We start from the raw sequence: 19,949 nt of genomic DNA, 5'->3' as shown, positions 1-19,949 counted from the left end.
AATTCAGAATAGTTTTGGAAATGGGGGGTGGGGGAAAGAGAAATTAAACTAAGTTTGCCTGTGCTGAAGTGTGGTAAAATCTTCTGTCACTGAAGGAGATCTCTCTTTTGCTTCTCTCTAGTGCAAAGCAGCTGGTTCGCGGAGAGCCTAATGTCTCTTACATCTGCTCTCGGTACTACAGGGCACCAGAGTTGATCTTTGGAGCCACCGATTATACCTCCAGTATAGGTATGTATATCTTTTTGTGTATTGCACTGTACACTGACTGCACTGCTTTTGTTTGCTTTTATTGTGAACAAAATAGATTTATAAATAAGTTTAAAGCTGTCCCAAAGTGCTCAAGTGTGACCCTTGAAAGGAGGACCTGGTTATAGGTGGTCAAAGATGGTTCTTGAAGTAAATGCATGCCCGTTCACGTTTCTGAAGTTATCACAGTATGATTTTCTAGCTTCTAGAGTTCAGTGTGGGTTGAGAAGTTATTTGTGTTTGGCTAAAAGTCAAACTTCAAATAGTTGGGTTTTTTTCCAGCTGTCCAAACAATTTCAGTGGACCAGTTTTCTTGCTCAAGTGTTTGGTTGAATTTTATTAAGTATTTTTAATAATAAAGAAAATGGAGTTGGGTATTGGCTTTACAGTGTCTTAGAAAAACTCTGGGCAAGGATCTGTGTAGTTTATAGGACATGAAAAAATCTCAACAATTTAAATCAAATATGAAAAAGAATAATATAATTCGTGTAATAACTTCATTTGTTTATTTTGATATTCAACTTACTTTATGCTGACCCCACACCTCAAGTTTTCAAAATGTCAAAGATTATTTTTTTGTTTAGATAACTAATAACTGCATCATAGAAGCTGTCAAGAAAGCTGGCACCTTTGTTAGCCAGAAAGTGAAGACTTGGGGCTTTTGGTACCTATTGAGGCATAGGAGGCAGTAGATTTCTGCTATAATGAACAGCAATAAAATAGCTAACAATGTTGGTAGTTTTGGTTTCTAAATCACAGAATACACGGGGACCTTGTCTGTGGGCTGGCATTAAAGGGATCATAATTCAGGTCTCAAGCTTCTTGATCTGTGGACTTACTGTGTCTATTCCAAGTGATTATTAGTGTTTTCATATGGGTCTTGTCTGCACCAGGAGAAGGAGGTGCTTTTAAAAACATACTAGTGATCACATTTTAAAATATTTGTTAGTACCTAGTGTAGGCAAGATGTAACACCTTTAAAAATGTTAGGAGGTCATGGTCAACCCTGGGAAGAGTCTAGGACTGACTGTAATCAGTTAACATATTTTAAAGGTGTTAAGCCCTGTCATACACCAAGTGCTTTGTGGTGTTTTAAAAACTAATTTAAACAAGTTAACTAATGTAATTTTTAAAAAATCTTTTTTCCTAGTCTAGACAGCCACAGGCAGTACCCCCAGCTTTTGCTTAGACCTGTGATGTATGCAGTAGAAATACAAGCACTTAGTTTCTAAAGACTGCACATACCATCACTACTTTTCTCCCAAATGAAGTGATCCTGCTGTATGTGACATAACCGCACATGAGATCACAGGGGATTCATGAACAAGCATTAGGTGCAGACGCGCTCTGGGGAAACTAATATTCTGTTTTCAGGCAAATATTCTGCTGTAATAAAACAAATATTGTATGCGCCACTAAGAGAGACTGTTACAGTTTAAATAAGTGTTTTTCAACATTGTCTTTCTACATGATAGGGCTTTTCAGAACTCTCACCTTTTCTGAAGTCCTTGCTTGGTAATGTTTTCCATGCTTGATTTTTCTTTGGAGATGAATTTTTGTTTGCAAGTTTGAACCAAATCGATGCAAAATTTTTGGAGTTCTGGGCAGGTTAAACACTGTAAAAAAAAATATTCGTTTGTAAGTGCTGTTGTAGAGGTTGATAAATATGAAAACAATCTGCATGAAATTGACTGTTAGCATTTAACTTGAAACATAATAGACAGCAAATCCTTGCTTCCCTCTACCTCAACACCCCTACCCACCAGAAATAATAAATAAAAAAGAACCTTACCTTCATGGAGAGGAAAAGGTTTAAAATTACAGGCATATCCTGAAAATTTAGTTTCTCCAGTTTGGCTGCATTTTGCAAAATACTACACATTTGGGGCTTGCCTTTTTTTTTTAAACCCTGTGCTAAGAGTCTTCACGAAGTAAACAGATACACAGCTGCCAAGCTCAAAAACTCTTGAAAGGCAAAACAGCAACAGCAAAAGTGGGAACGGGAACTCGCCCTCCCCTCCTTCATTGGCTTCAGTGAGGAGTGAACTTCAAAGCCAAAGTGCAACTGTTTACATACCAACATAAAAGCACAGATCGTTTTTGTTAAAAGGAAGAGGGAAAAAATTAAATCATATCTTTCAAAAAAGTCATTAATATTGCATACTTTAAGTAACAGAAAAGTCAGGAAATGCTCTAGTACTTCCAAAAACAGCATTAACTTGGCCACATTATACATATATATATGTTTTCTTTTCCTGTTTTTCTAACTGAATGTGTAGCATAACCCTGTTTTCTTGCTAGGATAGACTGGATCCTGTAAGCATACGAACTGGGCAACAAAACCAAGTAAATACTGCCATCAGAATCTTAATTTTTGCACTTTCTGACTTTTAATTGTTCCTGCTTAATGTTATGTTAACCTGTTTTATTGCTTTTAATAATATATAACCAGAAGTATGTTTCAGGAGTAGAATGTTTTCTTCAAAGTTTTCCACGAGGCATCAGCTACTCTTGAATGATAGTGGTTGGTACTCCTTAGTGCAGCTTTAATAACACGATATAATGCAGCAACCATTGGAACTGCTCCTGTTCCAGATGTGCTTCTCAAACCCATTCTGTAGCTCTGCATGTGAATGTGTGCATAAAGAGCAGACACAAACGTACAGTGAGACAATGGTGGCACAAGAGCAACAGTCCAGTCTCAGTGCATCACACCCACGTCAGTGGTTGGTTATGATATTCTGCATTGTAACTAACATGTTCTAGTCTGCCTATTTTCGGTATCTAGGTTGTAGTCTACTTGTTAGCAGGGCTGGTGCAAGTTTCGCCTAGGGCACGAAACTTCCACCTTGCGCCCTCCCCCACCTTGAGCCCTGCGGCAGCTCCCCCCCACCCCGCGGCAGCTCCTCCGCCTGCCCTGAGGCGCTCCCCCCTCATGGCAGCTTCATTCCCCCCCCCCAGGGAGCCATGCAGCACCTCCCCACCCCATCTCACCTCTGCTCCGTGTCCTTCCTGAGCACGCTGCCCCCGCTCTAATTCTCCTCCCCTCTCAGGCTTGCAGTGCCAAACAACTGATTGACAAGCCTGGGAGGTGAGAGAAGTGGAGCAGAGACCGCTCGCTCGGGGAGGAACTGCTGTGTAAAAAAAAATAAAAATAAAAATAAAAAAAATTGGGGGCACCACTTTCTGGCGCCCCCAAATCTTGGCGCCGTAGGCAACCGTGTAGTTTGCTTTAATGGTTGCACTGGCCCTGCCTGTTAGCTATTTAGTGTCATCATGACTGACCTGAACATATGAGAATCTAAGTTTGGGTACAAGACAGGTCTTTTCTGACTGTAGTGATCAGGAATAGAAATATAAACAATCTCTTAAAAAAACAAATAATTTCTTCAAAGTGCATGACATCAAGGAAGTTGATGGAATACAGTGTAAAAATAACATGTTTTTAAAAAAGCTGTACGGATGCATGAATCCTGTAAATGACCACATGATTACATTGTCATCACTTTCTTCATCACCTTATCCCTCAACCTCTGTTTGTCACCTCTTGTCCTTATCTTATGTTGTAAGTTTCTTTGCACTGACACTCCGTTTAAGTTTTGTAAAGCATCGTGCAAATTTATGATACTGTATAAATAAGGTTACATGTCTTTCATGGGGGTCATGGATTTCGTGACTTTCTGTGACTTCTGCAGTGGCCGGTGTGGCTGAGCAGTCTCTGGCCACCACACCCTCCTCTCAAGCAGCAGTAGTTTGGGTGGGGGAGGGGCTTGGGGTTGGGATACGTGGCAGCACTTACCTCAGGGGCGCTCCCCTGAAGCAGCCAGCATGTCACTGGAGCACCTAGGTAGGGACGCCATTGACCTCTGTGTGACAGCCCTGCCTGCAGGCACCGCCCCTCGCAGCTCCCATTGGCTGGGGTTCCCAGCCAATGAGAGCTGCAGAGCCAGTGCTCATGGTAGGGGCAGCACATGGAGCCCCCTTGGCCTTCCCTCCCCCAGACAGTGGGTCTCAAACTTTTTTTTTTTATACTGGCGACCCCTTTTACACAGCAAGCCTCTTGAGTGCAACCCCCCAATAAATTAAACACTTTTTTATATATTTAACACCATTATAAATGCTGGAAACAAGCAAGGTTTGGGGTGGAGGCTGACAGCTCATGACCCCCCATGTAATAACCTTGCGACCCCCTGAGGGGTCCCTGCCCCCAGTTTGAGAACCCCTGACCTAGGAGCTTCTGGTCCTTGCCCTAGGAGATGCCAGCCCTGCCTCCCATGTCCCCCCCCCCCCAGCATCAGTGGGAGTCCTGGGACGCCCCGCCCCCCAGCACCTGTGACACACCCCAGGCTGTCCCTCCAGAGCACCCCTGGTCCAAGTTTTAGTTAAGGGTATATAGTACAAGTCATGGACAGGTCACAGGCCATGAATTTTTGTTTACTGCCTGTGACCTATACATGACTTTTACTGAAAATACCCATGATTAAAACATAGCCTTATGTATAAATAATTACTGTTTTGGTGCTGATTCTTATTACAGTTAGATGCCTCAGTAGATCATCCAACAGCCCTGATTATATTATTTAAATAAAGAATTAGACAATTACTTTTTCTAGTCTTTAAAATAATTTGTTGCGAACATGGATAAAGGTACATAAGAAACAGGTTAGTAATGAAGCCGTGTGTATGTGAATAAGTGTTCCTGCACTAAGACTTTTAACAGAATTTTTAACGGTATAGCAGCTGAGTCAGCTGTGGACATGGCCAGTACTTAATAACTGTGGTAACTAGCAAGATTTTGCCCTGACGAGTAGTTTAGCTGGCAGATAGTTGTCATCTTGTAACCATTTTGCAAGAGATTCTCTTCCTCCCCCCCGTTCCCCTTTGCAGTGTAGCCTCAATCCCTTAACTGTGTATGTGGTTTAGTGGCTGCACCTTCCTTACAGCTCTCTGTGTCAGAGGGCACCCAGAGTATATTGCATCCCATGATCGTAGTTGTGTTCTGTGTGCTTGTCCTCCGAGTACTCTGACCCTTGCAGAGGTACTATGGGAGAGCTGCCCAGATTTTCCAAGAACATTCTGATACGGTCAGGAAGTGTGGTGGGGTGAATGTACAAACATATGATTGTTGTTGTGAAAAAAGCTGCTGCGTGGGCACAACTTTGTGTATTGTAGCCAGGTCAGATGAATTTGTCATGTACTGGTTACAAAAACACAGTTGTACGTGTAGTGTAGCCAGAACCTTTGAGTCTCTAATGCAGTTCCTCACTCACTGTGCTAGCAGGGGATTGGGAGCATTCCAGAGTGAACATTTACGGCCACTGGCAGGGGAAGATTGATCTGTGTGGTCATATCACAGACTTCTGTTGTGGCTATCCAAAACCAAGGGGTCACAGAGTAGTTTAGTACTCTCTAGGAAAAAGACTGAAGTTGTGAGGGAGAATGATAGATTCATCTTTTAAAGAAAGACTCTGAAGAATATTTCCTATGGGTGTGCTAGACCTGACAGCTGGCAATGAGACTTTTGTGAGCAGTCACTTTCAAGGTAAAGCAGTGAACCCCAGCTGCCACACTAATGAGATGTGGTTTCCTTCTGCACCTCATCAAGCAATAATTTTCAGTGCTGAAAATAAGTATGTGCTAACCTGTTAAAATTGAAATGACTCGTAATATTAGATTAATCTATTTGTTAATTGAAAAGGACAGGGAAACTGTGATTGAGTATAAACAGCTGTTGTGGTTCTGATGACTTCTCAGACTCTTCAGATTCTTCTTCAAGTGCTGGTCTTTGTGTGTATTCCACACGTGAATGGGCATGTGTGCCATGTGCCTGTCTGGAAACAGTGTCCATTGGCCCACATGTGCGTAATAATTCTTTGTGGTGTTCTTCTGGTGATTGCTCATGTCCATTCCAAGTAGGGGTGTGTGCGTTGCGTGCACAATCCTCAGACGGTTTTTCCCTAGCGCTACCCGTGGGGTTGGCTGTGGAGCCCCCTAGAGTGGTGCCTTCACGGCCGTGTATATATTTCCCTGCCGACCCGCTGCCTCTTCAGCTCCTTCTTAATGCCAGTGACAGTCATTGGAGCAGCTCCTCTCTTGCGTTTGCAGGTGATTCCCTAGTGGACTCTTTTCTTCTCTATCTATCTGTAAATAGTTTGTATAGTTGTAGGTAGTTAGTTAGTTAGTACAGTTAAGTTTATGTTGGCAGTTCCCTTTCCCCCCTGCCCCAAATCCCATCCCATCCCTGGGACCAGAGCATGCCTCGGTCTCAGGGCTTCAAGTTCTGTGGGTCCTGCCTCAAGCCCATGCCCAAGGAAGACCCACATGACTTCTGTCTCAAGTGCCTTGGAGAAGGCCACCAGTCCAACAGGTGTAACATTTGCAGGGGCTTTAAGCCCAGAACAAAAAAGGAGCGGGACTTTCAGCTGACACTCCTTCTAATGGAGTCAGCCTTTTGCCCCCAGGTGGAGTCAGACCGGGCACTTCAATGTGTAGCGTGCCGGCCTCAGTATGGTTAATCACAACCATCAAGGATACGCCATAGAGTTTCTTTCCCTCCCTTCTTGCAAACTCCCTTCCCAGCCCCCCTTCAAGGACCATTCTCATGAGGTGATTCTTAACTAGAAGCAGACTCCCTCTTCCAATGAGGGGCAAAAGAGCAAGTGTCACCTCAGTCTTGAGGGAGAGGGTTTATTCCCTTTATTTCTGAGTCCCCACAAAAGTCAGAGGGTGGAGACTCAGTCTAAGCCTTCTGCAACCCAACCAGCTTTATTCAAAAGTTGAAGTTCGTAGTTCACAGCTTTCAATGAAGGGTATGTAGATATTCATTTGTCCTACAGAGAGTTCCTTTGGTTTCTAGTGGATCAGGAATATTTACAGCACACTACCCTTCCCTTTGGACTAGCAGTAGCATCCAGAGTATTCACAAAGGTCTTCTCTGCGGTGGAAGCCCAAATGAGACATCAGGGTTGCACAGTTTTCCCAGGTCTTGACGATTGGCTCCTAGGTAGGTTAGGTTGATGACTTTGTTCCTGCTCCATCTTCTAGCAGCACTGGGCACTTGCGTGAAGAAAGAAAAGTCTATTTTAACCCCTACACGGACATTAAATTTATCCAGTGACACTGGACTCCATTTTGCAAGAGCTTTCCACTCCATGGAAATATTTCAATTAATGAGCAATCTGATAACACAGATTACTTGCCAACCAAGGATTACAGTCAGAGCGTACCTCATGGCCTTATGACACTGTTCACCAGACTTCATCTACAATGTCTACAGGTCTGGCTTTGGTTGGTCTACTCACCGGGCAAGGATCACCTTAGCACCAGAGTGACTGATTTCCCCCTAGGGTCATCAACTCTCATACCTGGTGGTTGAATCCAGAACGAGTGAGAGTAGGCTTCCCCTTCAACACTCCTGCCCCTAGTGCCACCATCATAACAGATACATTCTTTCTGGGGTGAGGTGCTCACCTGAACACCCATGTGGTACAAGGTACCTCTGCCCCACAGAAGGCCAGACTGCACATCAGTCTGCTGGGACAAAGGAAAATCCACCTGGCATGGAGGGCTTTTCTCCCCCTTATGCGTTCACTCCATATCCAAATAATGTCAGACAACATCACCACAGTCTTTTACATAAATAGGCTGGAGTAATACCTCTTCCCTTCTGCCTAGAAGTGGTCAGGCTTTGGAACAGGTACTTCAGAAACCACATCACCATCCAAACCACATACCTTCCAGGTGCTCAAAACTCTTTAGCAAATAACCTGAGCAGACATTTCTCTGGTGATCGCAAGTGAGAGATGCACAGCTCTGTCCTGAGCGAGATACTCAGTAGGGCATGCCTCAATGGGATCTCTTAGCATTCCAAATGAACAGGAAACTTCCCCTGTATTGTCCCAGAGGAGCTATGGGTCATGGCTCCCAGGACAATGCTCTCCTGTTGGCATGGACTGATGAACTCAGATATGCGTTTCCTCCTGTTCCTCTGCTACCACAAGTATTGAGAGAGATCCATCACGACAGGGTCACAAGCATTTTCTTAGCACCCAACTAGCCCAAAACATTTTGGTTCCTGGAGCTTCTGAAAATGTCAGTCTGTCCTCTTTTCAGGATCTGCCCCTTGCCAGGAAGGGGAAAGAATCAGACTCCCCAGTCCAGACCCACTCCACCTCACTACCTGATATTTGGATGGGCTTCAGAACTAGAACATTCTTGCTCAGCACCTATCCAAACTATTCTTACTCAAAGTAGGAAAGGTTCAACTAGGACCTGCTAACTAGCTAAGTAGAGATGTTTCTCTACTTTGCTTGGCATAATCAGCCTTTTCCAAGCTCTTCAAATATCCCAGTCATTTTAGATTATCTCCTGATTTAAAAGAACAAAAACTCAAGTCTTTCCATTAGTTCAGAGTGATCAGTGCTTTCCTTCCTCTACTAGATGGATGTTCCATTTTCACTCACCCAACAACAGTAAGATTCATGCCAGGTTTAGTCAGGACTTTCCACCAGTGGTCAAAGTTACATCTCAATGGGACCTCAATCCTGTGCTTTCAACACTCACCAGACAACCATCTGAACACTTGGCAATATGCTCCATATCCCACCTGTCTATGGAAGTTGCATTTTTAGTTCTTATTACCTCAGCCAGAAGGGTGAGCGAGATGAAAGCCCTCATGACATACCCACTATATAAATGTTTTTCACAAGAAAAGGTCTCCCTTTGCCTTATCCTAAAAATCCTCCCCAAGGTTATTTCTGAAATTCCATATCAAACTGTCCACTTACCTGTTTTCTTCCCAAAATCCACACCTCTGCTGAAGAGAGGAGGGAGACTTCATTCCCTTGATGGCAGTGGTGCCTCTGTGTTCTACGTGCGAAGGACCAAACCTATCAAAAATCACCACAGCTATTTCTTGCCACAGGAGAAAGGTCATGAAGACAAGGGTATGTCTACGCTGCAATAAAACACCCATGACTGTCTTGCGTCCGCTGACTCTGACTCAGATTGTGGGGCTGTAAAATTGTTGTATAGACTTTCAGGCTCAAGCTGGAGACCAGAGTCTGGGACCTCTCCCCTCACACAGTCCCAGAACCGGGGCTCCAGTCTGAGTCCGATGGTCTACAATGTAATTTTGTAGACCTGCCAGCCAGAGTCAGCTGATGCTGGCCTGATGTGGATGTATTATTGCTGTTTAGACATATCCTAAGTGGATTTCTGGGTGCTTCATTGTGTGCTGCTAATTAGCGCATATCTCTGTGCCTGATGAGGTAAAGACATTCTCCATGAGAGCACAAGCTGTCTCTGCGGCATCCTGCAGGAAGAGAAGATACTGAATATATATGGAGCAGCTACCTGGAGTTCCGTTCCCGTGTTCACAAAACACTGCATGCTAGTTCAGGCCTCTGAAGAGAATGAGGGAGAGAGAGAGCACTAGATGACAGAGGAAAGGGAGTGGGTGGGTGGCGACCCTATTAGTATGAGGAAAGGGGAAAATACATAGTGGATGGAGGAAATTATTGGGTGAAGGGAAAGAGGGGTAAGGTTATTATAGCCCATGAAGATGTCAGAGAAGGAAGCACTTCTATTCGTTATCCCAAATAGCACTAGATAAAAATGAGTAGGCTTGTAGCATCATTATAGGTGGGGGGAATCAGGGCCTGCAAATGTTTGTTCTTGTCTGTACAGTTATAGGGCCTGGCCGAAGCCTCTTTAGGTTCTGATAATCATCCAAATTTTGGGATCTGAGCACTGAACCTTTTTAGAGGGTTTCCCATCATGATGTGTCTGCTATATTATAGCAGGGTTGCAGAATTGTGAGAAAATATTACAATTGCTGTAATGTTATATACGAGGCAGGAAATTAAGGGTGTAAATAGTTTTTTAATCTGGTAGGAGAGCACACTTTTTAAGAGCCTGAAAATTATAATTTTTGTTGCCATGACAAGATATTTATAGTTAAACAAGAACCAAAATTCCAAAGAGCATGCACATAATCAGCTGCAGCCAGAAATTAGAAAATTTATTCAGTTGGTAGCAATTATCCAAAAGTAGGAATTGAGCAATTAAGCAGTCTTTCTGTGAGCTCCTGGCTGAATCCCTTTAAGATCAACAATCATGTGCTAATTTTTGTTTCCTCACCTGAGTAAAACACACAAATAGCTGTCTGAGCCTCCATGGAATTTGTTGGGCACTAAGACAATTTCTTCTGCATTTGAAATCAAAACTCAAAGGTCTAAAAGAATGGAGCGTATCAAGAAGGGGGGAGAGATAGCTCAGTGGTTTGAGCATTGGCCTGCTAAACCCAGGGTTCTGAGTTCTGTCCTTGAGGGGACCATTTAGGGATCTGGGGCAAAAAATTGTCTGGGGATTGGTCCTGCTTTGAGCAGTGGGTTGGACTAGATGTCACCCTGAGGTCCCTTCCAACCCTGGTATTCTATGATTCTAAGACAGACAAGATGGTAGAACTATGCAATCAGCAAAACCCTGTGATTTAGCTAGTGTCCACAGCTCAGTTATCTACTTAAAGAATAAAGCTGAAGATATTGAAAATAGAACTCAGTATATAATTTCTCAGTCTCCCTGAAGAAGTGACAAAGAGTCCTGTGGCACCTTATAGACTAACAGACGTATTGGAGCATGAGCTTCCATGGGTGAATACCTACTTTGTCGGATGCATGCGTCCGACGAAATGGGTATTCACCCACAAAAGCTCATGCTCCAATACGCTGTTAGTCTATAAGATGCCACAGGACTCTTAGTCTGGATCTGTAAAAGCAGCAAACACGGCTACCCCTCTGATACCTGAAGAAGTGGGAATCCTGATCCAATTAGCTATTTTTTAAAAATGAATCTGTCTGCTAGAGCTAATGTTATAAAGGATCTAGTGAATAGATAGAATCCATTGGGTGCCAAATACGGTGGCAAAAGACAACCTTCATCCCAACCTCTAATTAGCCACCTACTTAATTTTGAAGATAGGCAGTCTTTATTTTAAAGTCTGTCATGAAAAAGATCTTTCTTACTCAAATGGGGAAAAGTTTTTTTTTTTTTCTCCACATATTTACGACAGAACTACCTTCAAAGGCAAGAAAATTACTCAGATCAAGGTATTAGAGAAGTTACTGTATATCCAGCAACCATGAAGAACATTTAAAGGAACAAAAACCTTTATCTTAAAAAAATGTAATAAAAAATGAAGCCCTGAAATTTGTAAAGACTCAAGAATAGAAAATCTTAACAGTCTTAAAAATAGATTACAGAAACTCTTTGTGGGTTAAACTGTGCATGTGGGTAATACTGTTTGTCAAAAAAAAAAAAATTAACTTTTCTCATTAGTTATAACATATTTGGTTAGCTACAATGATAGTCATTTAATAAGTTACATTTACTGTAATATTTCTATGATAGCCTAGTTTTTGATGGTTTAGACTAATAGGGGTCTATGCTTTCTGTACAGGCTACAGCAGTGGTTCTCAACCTGTGAGCTGCATGTAGCCCAATTAGCACACAGCTGGGCCACAGCTGTATACTAAAGGCAGCTTCCCAGCATGGCGGAGTCTGGGGTCCCAGCCACTTGGTCCGGCCCACTGGTGTCCAGGGTCCCAGCTGCCTTGCAGCCCAGCTCAGTGAGGTCCAGAATCGGGGCTGCCCTGCCAGCAGGCCCTGTGCCTGGGACTCCGCTCCTGTCCCCACTCTGTGGAGGAGTCTCTGGGCATACAGGTCTGTGGGGTGGTTGGAGGGGGGCGCTATGGTTCTCAACCTGCGTCCCAGATAACACATTGTGGCCTACAATGATGAATAGGTTGAGAAGCACTGGTCTATGGCAGGGATTCTCAAGCTGGGCGTTGGGACCCCTCAGGGTGCCACGAGCTGTCAACCTCCAGCCCAACTCCCGCTTTGCCTCCAGCATTTATAATGATATTAAATATATTAAAAAATGTTTTTAATTTATAAAAGGGGTCGCACTCAGAGACTTGCTGTGTGAAAGGAGTCAACTGTAAGAAAGTTTGAGAGCCACTGGTCTATGGGCTATGTAGTCATTAAGAGGGCCTATAGAAAATACCTTTTGATATTCTTATCTATAGAAAAAAATACCTGATGTTATGTTTTCTCCTTAGGATCCTGTTAGTACCAACTGTTGTTCCTTATATGTGACTAAGATTGCTAACTTGTTTTTTCTATTCTTTCTCAAAGGCATATTTTACTTTATTGGTTAACCAATTTCAGCAGTTTGACATCCACTTTTGGCCACGGTTAATTCTATTTACTATTGCAAACAGTAAACAAAATATATAGTGCTGTAGAACCTTGATTTTTATGAACATGTATCTTATGAATGACGGAGTATATGAACAAGTTTTCTGCCACTGCATGTGACTTCAGTCCTCCAGCCAACATTCAATCAGGTGTGCATGTTTGAAAAGACAGATCTGGTGGCAAGGAGGAGATGCAGTTCTCTCAAACAAAGTAAAACCAGGCACACTGTATGCGTTTGTTATACATACTGTTATTGAATGATTAGTAAATTATACACTGTACCTACTGTAATTCTGAGATGTTTTATAAACTTTTTTTCTGAACTCTTAAATCTCCAACTAATTACTAAAATAGGGGTTCCACTATGATAGAAAAACTCTCTCTTCTAGAAATATAAGGATGTAGAAGGGGAGAGGGTTAGCTGTTGGATAGATAAAGTGGTAAATCAATTGGGAACAACTATTGGAGTATAATTTTGTAGTTATTAAATGGTCCTAGTTAAATATAAATAGAAGGTCCAGAGAGTAGTGCACAGAGCACTCCTATTAACTAATTTAGAGAGACACGGCTGAGGCCTGATTAGGAGGCCAGTAAAGGCAGCCAAGGGGCTGGCCAGTGAGCAGTACAGGAGCCAGCAAACAAAGCTGAAAACAAGGGAGTTTTGTAAGGAGAGTTTGGGAGCGAGAATGTGTGGGGTTGTGGTGGTGTTTGTTTTTCTTGACAGAAGCTTGAGAGGGAAGTTTGACAGGTACAGAGGCAGCAGTGGTAGTCACTCAATGAATGGAAGAGAATGAAGATGATGATTTGATGTGGAAGCTGCAAGATATATTTTATCCTGGAGTATGTGCCTGAAAGATGCTTCATTTGTATCAAGTGCTGCCAGATAGATCGGATGGAAGAGAAGATCCAAGGTTTGGAGATGCAGATTGAAACTGTTTGAATTTTGAACAGATGATGTAAGAAAGAAAGAGGAGACTGAAGGGAAAACTCAAGACTTGTAGATGCAAGCTGGACTGGAGAACTGTGAGGGTGGAGTACTGGATGAGGAAAGTGGCCAGTGGAAGCATGTGACTACGTGAACAAGGCAGAGGAAAGTGAAGAAGTGAAAGCTGAGGCTAGTGAAGAAGAAATACAGCTGAGAAACAAGTTTGCTGAGTTGGAAAATGAAGAGGTGCAGCGAGCAGTAACAGAAGGTGGGATGGCAAGGAAGGAGGAGAAAACTGGCTAGCCCAACAAGAAGAGGGAAAGAGTCAATGGAGAGAGGCCAAGTTCAGCCCCCCGAGTGATAGAGGATGACTCATAGAGGATCACAAGTGAGAACAAAAGACAAGAGGACTTGTAGTCAGAAGGAGTAGAAGGGGAAAGGCTGGAGAATTGCACCAACACCAGGAAGAGGCAGGTCTACACGATGGGGGACTCCCTAACAAGAATGGACAGGCCTGTCACTAGAGCCGATCCAGAGAACAGAAGAGCGTGCAGTCTATCAGAAGCTATGATATGAGATGTGGACCTGAGGATGAAGAGGCTCCTAATGGGAATAGGAAAGAATCCACTGATTGTCCTTCACATGGGAACAAATGATACTACTAGACTCTCACTGGAATGTATTAAGGGAAACTATGCCAGGATGGGAAGAACCTTAAAGAAATGGAGGCTCAAATAATCTTCAGTGGGATTCTACCTGTCCCTAGAGAGTGAAGACAAGACAAGATTGTGATGATCAGCACATGGCTGAGGCACTGATGCTGTAAGGAAGATTTTGGGATGTTTGACCACTGGGAGACTGTCGTGAAGAGAGGTGTGTTTGCATGGAATGGACTCCACCTGAATAGGGATGGAAACAGACTTCTGGGTTGGAGGTTGGCTTTAAAGAGCTTTTAAACTAGGAATTCAGGGGCAGTCTGGAGATGCTCATGTATAGGGCCCTACCAAATTCATGGTCTGTTTTGGTCAGTTTCATGGTCATAGAATTTTTAAAATAATAAATTTCATGATTTCAGCTATTTAAATTTGAAATGGCACGGTGTTGTAATTTTAGGTGTCCTGACCCAAAAAGGAGTTGGGGGAGGTCACAAGGTTATTGTAGGGGGGTTGCGGTACTCCTACCCTTACTTCTGCACCGCTGCTGGCAGCAGCACTGCCTTCAGAGATGGGCAGCTGGAGAGCAACAGCTGCAGACCATGAATCCAGCTCTGGATGCAGAGCTGCTGCCCACAGAGCTGGGCCCTCAGTCAGCAGCCACCACTGTCTGGCTGCCCATCTCTGAAGGCAGCAGTGCAAAAGTAAGGGTAGCAATACCTTACTATGCCATCCTTCTGCCTTCAGAGCTGGGATCCCGGCCTGTAGACACTGCTCTCTGGCCATCCGGCTCTGAAATCAGCGCAGCAGTATGGGTAGCAATACTGCAACTCCCTAAAATAACCTTGTGACACTCTCATCCCCCTCCCCCTGGAACTCTCTTTTGGGTCAAGACCCTAATTTGAGAAACATTGGTCTTCCCCATGAAATAAAGGGTAAAAGCATGCATCAGACCAGATTTCATGGTCCGTGACACATTTTTCATGGCCATGTATTGGGTTGGGCCCTACTCATGTAATCTCCATGCCTGATTCTGATATTAAGCCCCAGGAAAATAAGACAGGATACAGCAATGGAGAAAGGTAGAACAGAGGGTAGGAGATTGGACATCAAGACGAAAGATAGTGTCAATACCAATGGCACTAACAGTCAGGTAGGCAATACTGACAGTAGAATGACTGCACCTAAACAGGCAAGGAATCTGGGCGAAGCCAAGCAGAAGAAACTAAGATGTCTGTACAGCAATGCAAGGAGCCTGGGTAACAAAATGGAGGAATGAGAATTGTTGGTGTAGGGAGTAAAACCAGGTATTATAGGGATAACAGAAGCTGAATTCTTTAAAGTTTCTCATATCCCTGTATCAGTCTTCAGTGATTGCAGCAATCAGGAATGGTAATAAATTGACCAGAGAATTATCAGATAAGAGGCACTTCCTTACAAGAGCATTTAAAACAACTAAATATAGTGTGAACATTGTTTCCCAGTGATCTCATTTAAACACACAAGAGAGATATGGAATATTAGTTCCCTTGTTGTTTTCAAGCCAGGCAGAAGTCTGAAGAGAATCTCTTTTTTTTTTTTTTTTTTTCCTTGCCATTAACACAACTGTAGCCTTTCTGAGTCTCCTATTAGCATTGGTTGATTATGAGTGACTTTTAGTGTAGCAAGGCAGATTTGCATTGAATAAATAATTGATTTCCAAGAGAGCATCTGTCTTTACAAGTGGCTGCAAAACTTTAACAGTATTTCAGTATTTGATGAGGCGTTACATCATAAGTTCCCTTGCAGAGGCTTCAGTTGTGTAAAAGTTACCACATGCTATTTTGTATGGTTTCTGTTTTGGATTAAATTTGTTTGAGAACAGACTGTTTTATAGAACAATAAAGCACTACAGCATGTACCAAGATTCTTCAAGTTATTTCGACAGGTATTTCCCATCAGGATGTGCTTGTACCCATACACTGGAGATTTTTGTAAGCAGTGTCTATGCCTAACGCACCCTTGTGTTATGGTGTGAGAGTATATAGGGACGAGAAGACTCTCTGCTGCTCCAGTTCTTTCTCAACAAACTGTAGCATGAGACTGCGTGTCGCAGTGTCCCCATGCTAGCTATGCGGCCTGCTGACTTTTCTTTGACTTTATTTCTATTTCTTTAATGCAATTATTTCATTTTTATCATTTTTACTTTTTAATTTGACACTATTGTATGCTATTGGGGGTGTCCCCATCCCCCTGCCCCATCCTTTCACCCAGTCAGAGCCTGTGTTCCTCTTGGCCCTCTACATCTGCCTGTCCTTTCTTACTGGGTTATGCCCAAGACCCCAGTCTACAAACCCTGCCATGCCTACCATGGGTCCTTTACTCTCAGCAATGGGAATTCCAGCTGCCTTGGAGAGCTCAATTCCCTCCAAGGGCAAGGTTTGCTTCAGATGCAAAAGTAGATTCAGAAAGCAGAGGGAGGACAGATTGAAACTGCTGCTTATGGACCACTCTGTGAGAGCCGCAAGATCCAAGTCCCTCCGCGCGCGCGCACACACACACGCGCACACACACACCAGCCTCAACTGCTCAACTCTAGTGAGTACATCAACCCTGGCTCTGGTAACCAAAACCCTGCAGCCCTTTAGAGTGATCAAGATTATCTAAAATGAAGAGACCCCACTCTCCAGAAAGAGAGACTCTGAAAAGGATAAAGTCACCCTCTTGCTCTGAGAATAAGGAGACCTCACATCTTGGTAGGGGTACTACTGAGGCTTTTTCTTCCCCTCTATAGAGGTCCCAGTCACCTTAAAAAAAAAAAAAAAAAAAAAGAAAGGGAAAAAAAAAAAGAAAACCAAACTCCAGCAGACTGTACTGAGACGCTTCCCAGCAAGCAATCTCGAGCATCACCAGTGTCAGTGCCAGAATCAGAGCTTTCTAAACATAAGGACTCCTCCAAGACCACAGTCCCAAAGTCATCATCCTCTGTACCATCATCCTCAGGCCATGGTATAGAATGCCAGGGTGACCTTGTAATCAGTATGTACACACATATGACCAAAAAATAAAATTTTTAAAAAAAAATACAGCATATCACAGACAGTGGTCTTGCCCAATTTACTTTAAAATAACAAGATCAGCTGAACCACCCAGAAAGAAACCTAGTTTTTCTAAGGAAGCGCTGTCTTCTCTAATGCCATCAGAATTAGCAACTTCTTCTGAACAGCTTTTGTGATCCACTGTTCAAGGGTCACAAGCAATCCTCACATCATACTCTACACCAAGCCTGTCACCAGCCTGATGGGGATCATCTCTCCCATTTCCTGTCTGCCTGAGAGTTGATCACCTTGGACGGGTGGATCCTGGAGATGGTTTCAGCATGCTATTCCATCCAGTTCAGCTCCATCCATCCCTGTCCTAGGGATCCTTCTCATGAGGGTCTTTTAAGACAGGAGGTGCAATCTCTCCTATTCCTAGGGGCGATCTAACCCATTCCACTGGACTTCCTGGAGAAAGTCTTGAGAAAACGTTCTTCTTGAGGTGTTTCCTGGTTCCCAAGAAAAGAGGAAGAAGACAACCAAATCTGGACCTCCTGACTTCATCCACTCACGGTGGTACCCATGGTGATTTCCTCTTTGGAGCTGGGAAATTGGTTTGTCTTCCTTGATCTCCGGGACACACATGTCCATATAGCTATACACTCTTCCCACAAATATTTCACACGATTTGTCATGGGCAAGGACCACTGCCAGTAGTGGATCCTGTCCTTTGACTTTTAACTGTGCAAAGGATCTTTACAAAGGTCCTCTCAGGTATCGCCAGCCCATCTTCATTAGATGGGAATAATAGTCTTTCCCTGCCTGGATGATTAACTTCTCAAGGGTTGCTCCTTTCTCAGGGTGCCATCAGCAACCAAAAGGTCCTATCCCTCTTCCACTTCTCCAGCTTCCACCTCTACTTGGAGTAGTCTACATTTAGAGCTGTGCAACAAATAGACTTCATCAGAGTCACTTTAGACTCTATTATAATCAAACCATACCTGCCCACGAATAGGTTTGCTATGATGTCCAGCCTTAGTACCGTGCTACAACAGAGCTACAAACCACAGCAAAGAGTTCTGTTCAACTCTTGAGCCATGTGGTAGCCAGTAAATGTATAACATCCCTGGCAAGACTACACTCCTGATATATTCTAGCTTGGCTCTGGTTTGTCTACATCCCTCAACAAGTACAAACTATCCTAGTGGGTATCAATATCTCAGAGGTTATTTCTCTCATTTGAGGTTCCCTGGGTGTCGATCTTTTTCTGACATTGTCCGATGCAGATGCTTCTGCTTGGGAGGGCATAGTCTCAGCTTGTTGGGAGATGCCATCCTTACCCTTGGCCTCTGTTCTTGGTCTTGCTCTTCGCTCGTCCCCCAAAGCTGTTGTTCCTTAAGGTCTTGAATACTTGAAATGAGAGATTGGTAGCCATCTTCATAGCACCATCGTGGCCAAGACAGAGAGTTCCCTGCAATCACCCCTTCGCCTTCATCTGACTGCGAACTGCCTCACCCAGGAATTGGGCACCATGACCAACCCCCACCTCTCTTCGTTCCACATCAAGGCCTGGCCCCTAGATTGCTTCCTGATGTAGAACAAGACTGTCCTCCAGAGACCCAAACCGTACTGCTCAAGAGTAGAAAACCTGCCACAAGGAAAACTAACCTGCAAAAGTGGAAACATTTGTAAGCCTGGCATACACAACAATCTATATCTCCTCTCGAATCTCTCCTCACACACATTCTCGATTACCTGCTACAAACTACAGGTTTATCACTTAGCTCAGTCAAGGTTCATCTTTGCTTCCATTACAACCTTTCACCCCTCGGTTCAGGGGTTTTAATCTTTGCTTATCTGAGCATTGCAAGATTAAGGATCTGTTTGATCTTTTACCTCCTATTAAAGAACCTACTTTACCATGGGACCTTAACTTAGCTCTCAATGCCCTGAGAAAAGTCCCATTTGAACCTATGGGATTCATTTGTCCTTTAAGACTTTGTACCTCATACAGAAGGATAGGAGAACTAGAATCTCTTTTATGGCTGATCCACTGAACATAGTGTTCTATCACAAAACAGTGATATTGCATCCTCACCCTTGCTTTCTACCTAAAGGTTCATCAGAATTTCACATTAATCAGGACACTGATCTAATGATGTCTTACTCCATGCTCTGTTACTTGAGAATCTCCACACACACAGGGTGTAAGAAGCAATCTCATCTTTTACCTCAATATGACTAAGTCCTTCAGGGCTTCTCACAGTCTGTTTCCTTCACAGAAAGAATGAAAGGGTACTCAGTATCCACCCACAGATTGTTGAAAGGGGGAGGGATAGCTCAGTGGTTTGAGCATTGGCCTGCCAAACCAAGGGTTGTAAGTTCAATCTTTGAGGTGGCCACTTAGGGATCTGGGGCAAAAATCTGTCTGGGGATTGGTCTTGCTTTGAGCAGGGGGTTGGACTAGATGACCTCCTGAGGTCCCTTCCAACCTTGATATTCTATTCTAATGAAATTGGTGACATCTTGACCTGTTTTGAAGCCTTGGAGGTGCCTTTTTCACCAAGGGCGATTGTCCATTCCTCTAAGGTTTGGTATATCTCTGTGGTCTTACTGAAGTACATATCCATCTCAGACATTTGTAAGGGCATTTTCCCCAGCATTTTACTGTTGTGCGTGCTTCTTGAGTTGACATGGCCTTCAGTGATGCTGTTCTACCTCCTCAGCACCCTCCTCCATAATTGGGGTACTGCTTGTGAATCTTCTGATGTTGGGCACTCATAGGGAGAAGGAGAGGTTACCTTGCACAGCAATTACCTTGCAAAGTAATTGGAGTTCTAGATGTTTTGT

At 43.5% G+C, this 19,949-nt stretch overlaps 1 protein-coding gene across 6 annotated transcripts in view; it reads left to right on the top strand.

The window, feature by feature from the left end:
• Window positions 1–19,949, top strand: part of GSK3B (glycogen synthase kinase 3 beta) — a 254,631-nt gene that overhangs the window by 160,266 nt on the left and 74,416 nt on the right. For all 6 annotated transcript variants that reach the window (XM_030534161.1, XM_030534143.1, XM_030534132.1 and 3 more), the window contains one exon: window positions 122–228. In XM_030534161.1, the coding sequence (XP_030390021.1) occupies window positions 122–228 (107 nt within the window). The remainder of the gene's footprint in view (window positions 1–121; window positions 229–19,949) is intronic.

This window comes from Gopherus evgoodei, chromosome 1 (assembly GCF_007399415.2).
Source record: "Gopherus evgoodei ecotype Sinaloan lineage chromosome 1, rGopEvg1_v1.p, whole genome shotgun sequence".
NCBI lineage: Eukaryota > Metazoa > Chordata > Testudines > Testudinidae > Gopherus > Gopherus evgoodei.
Note: the sequence above shows the minus strand (reverse complement) of the source record. Positions and strands in the feature narration are given on the sequence as shown.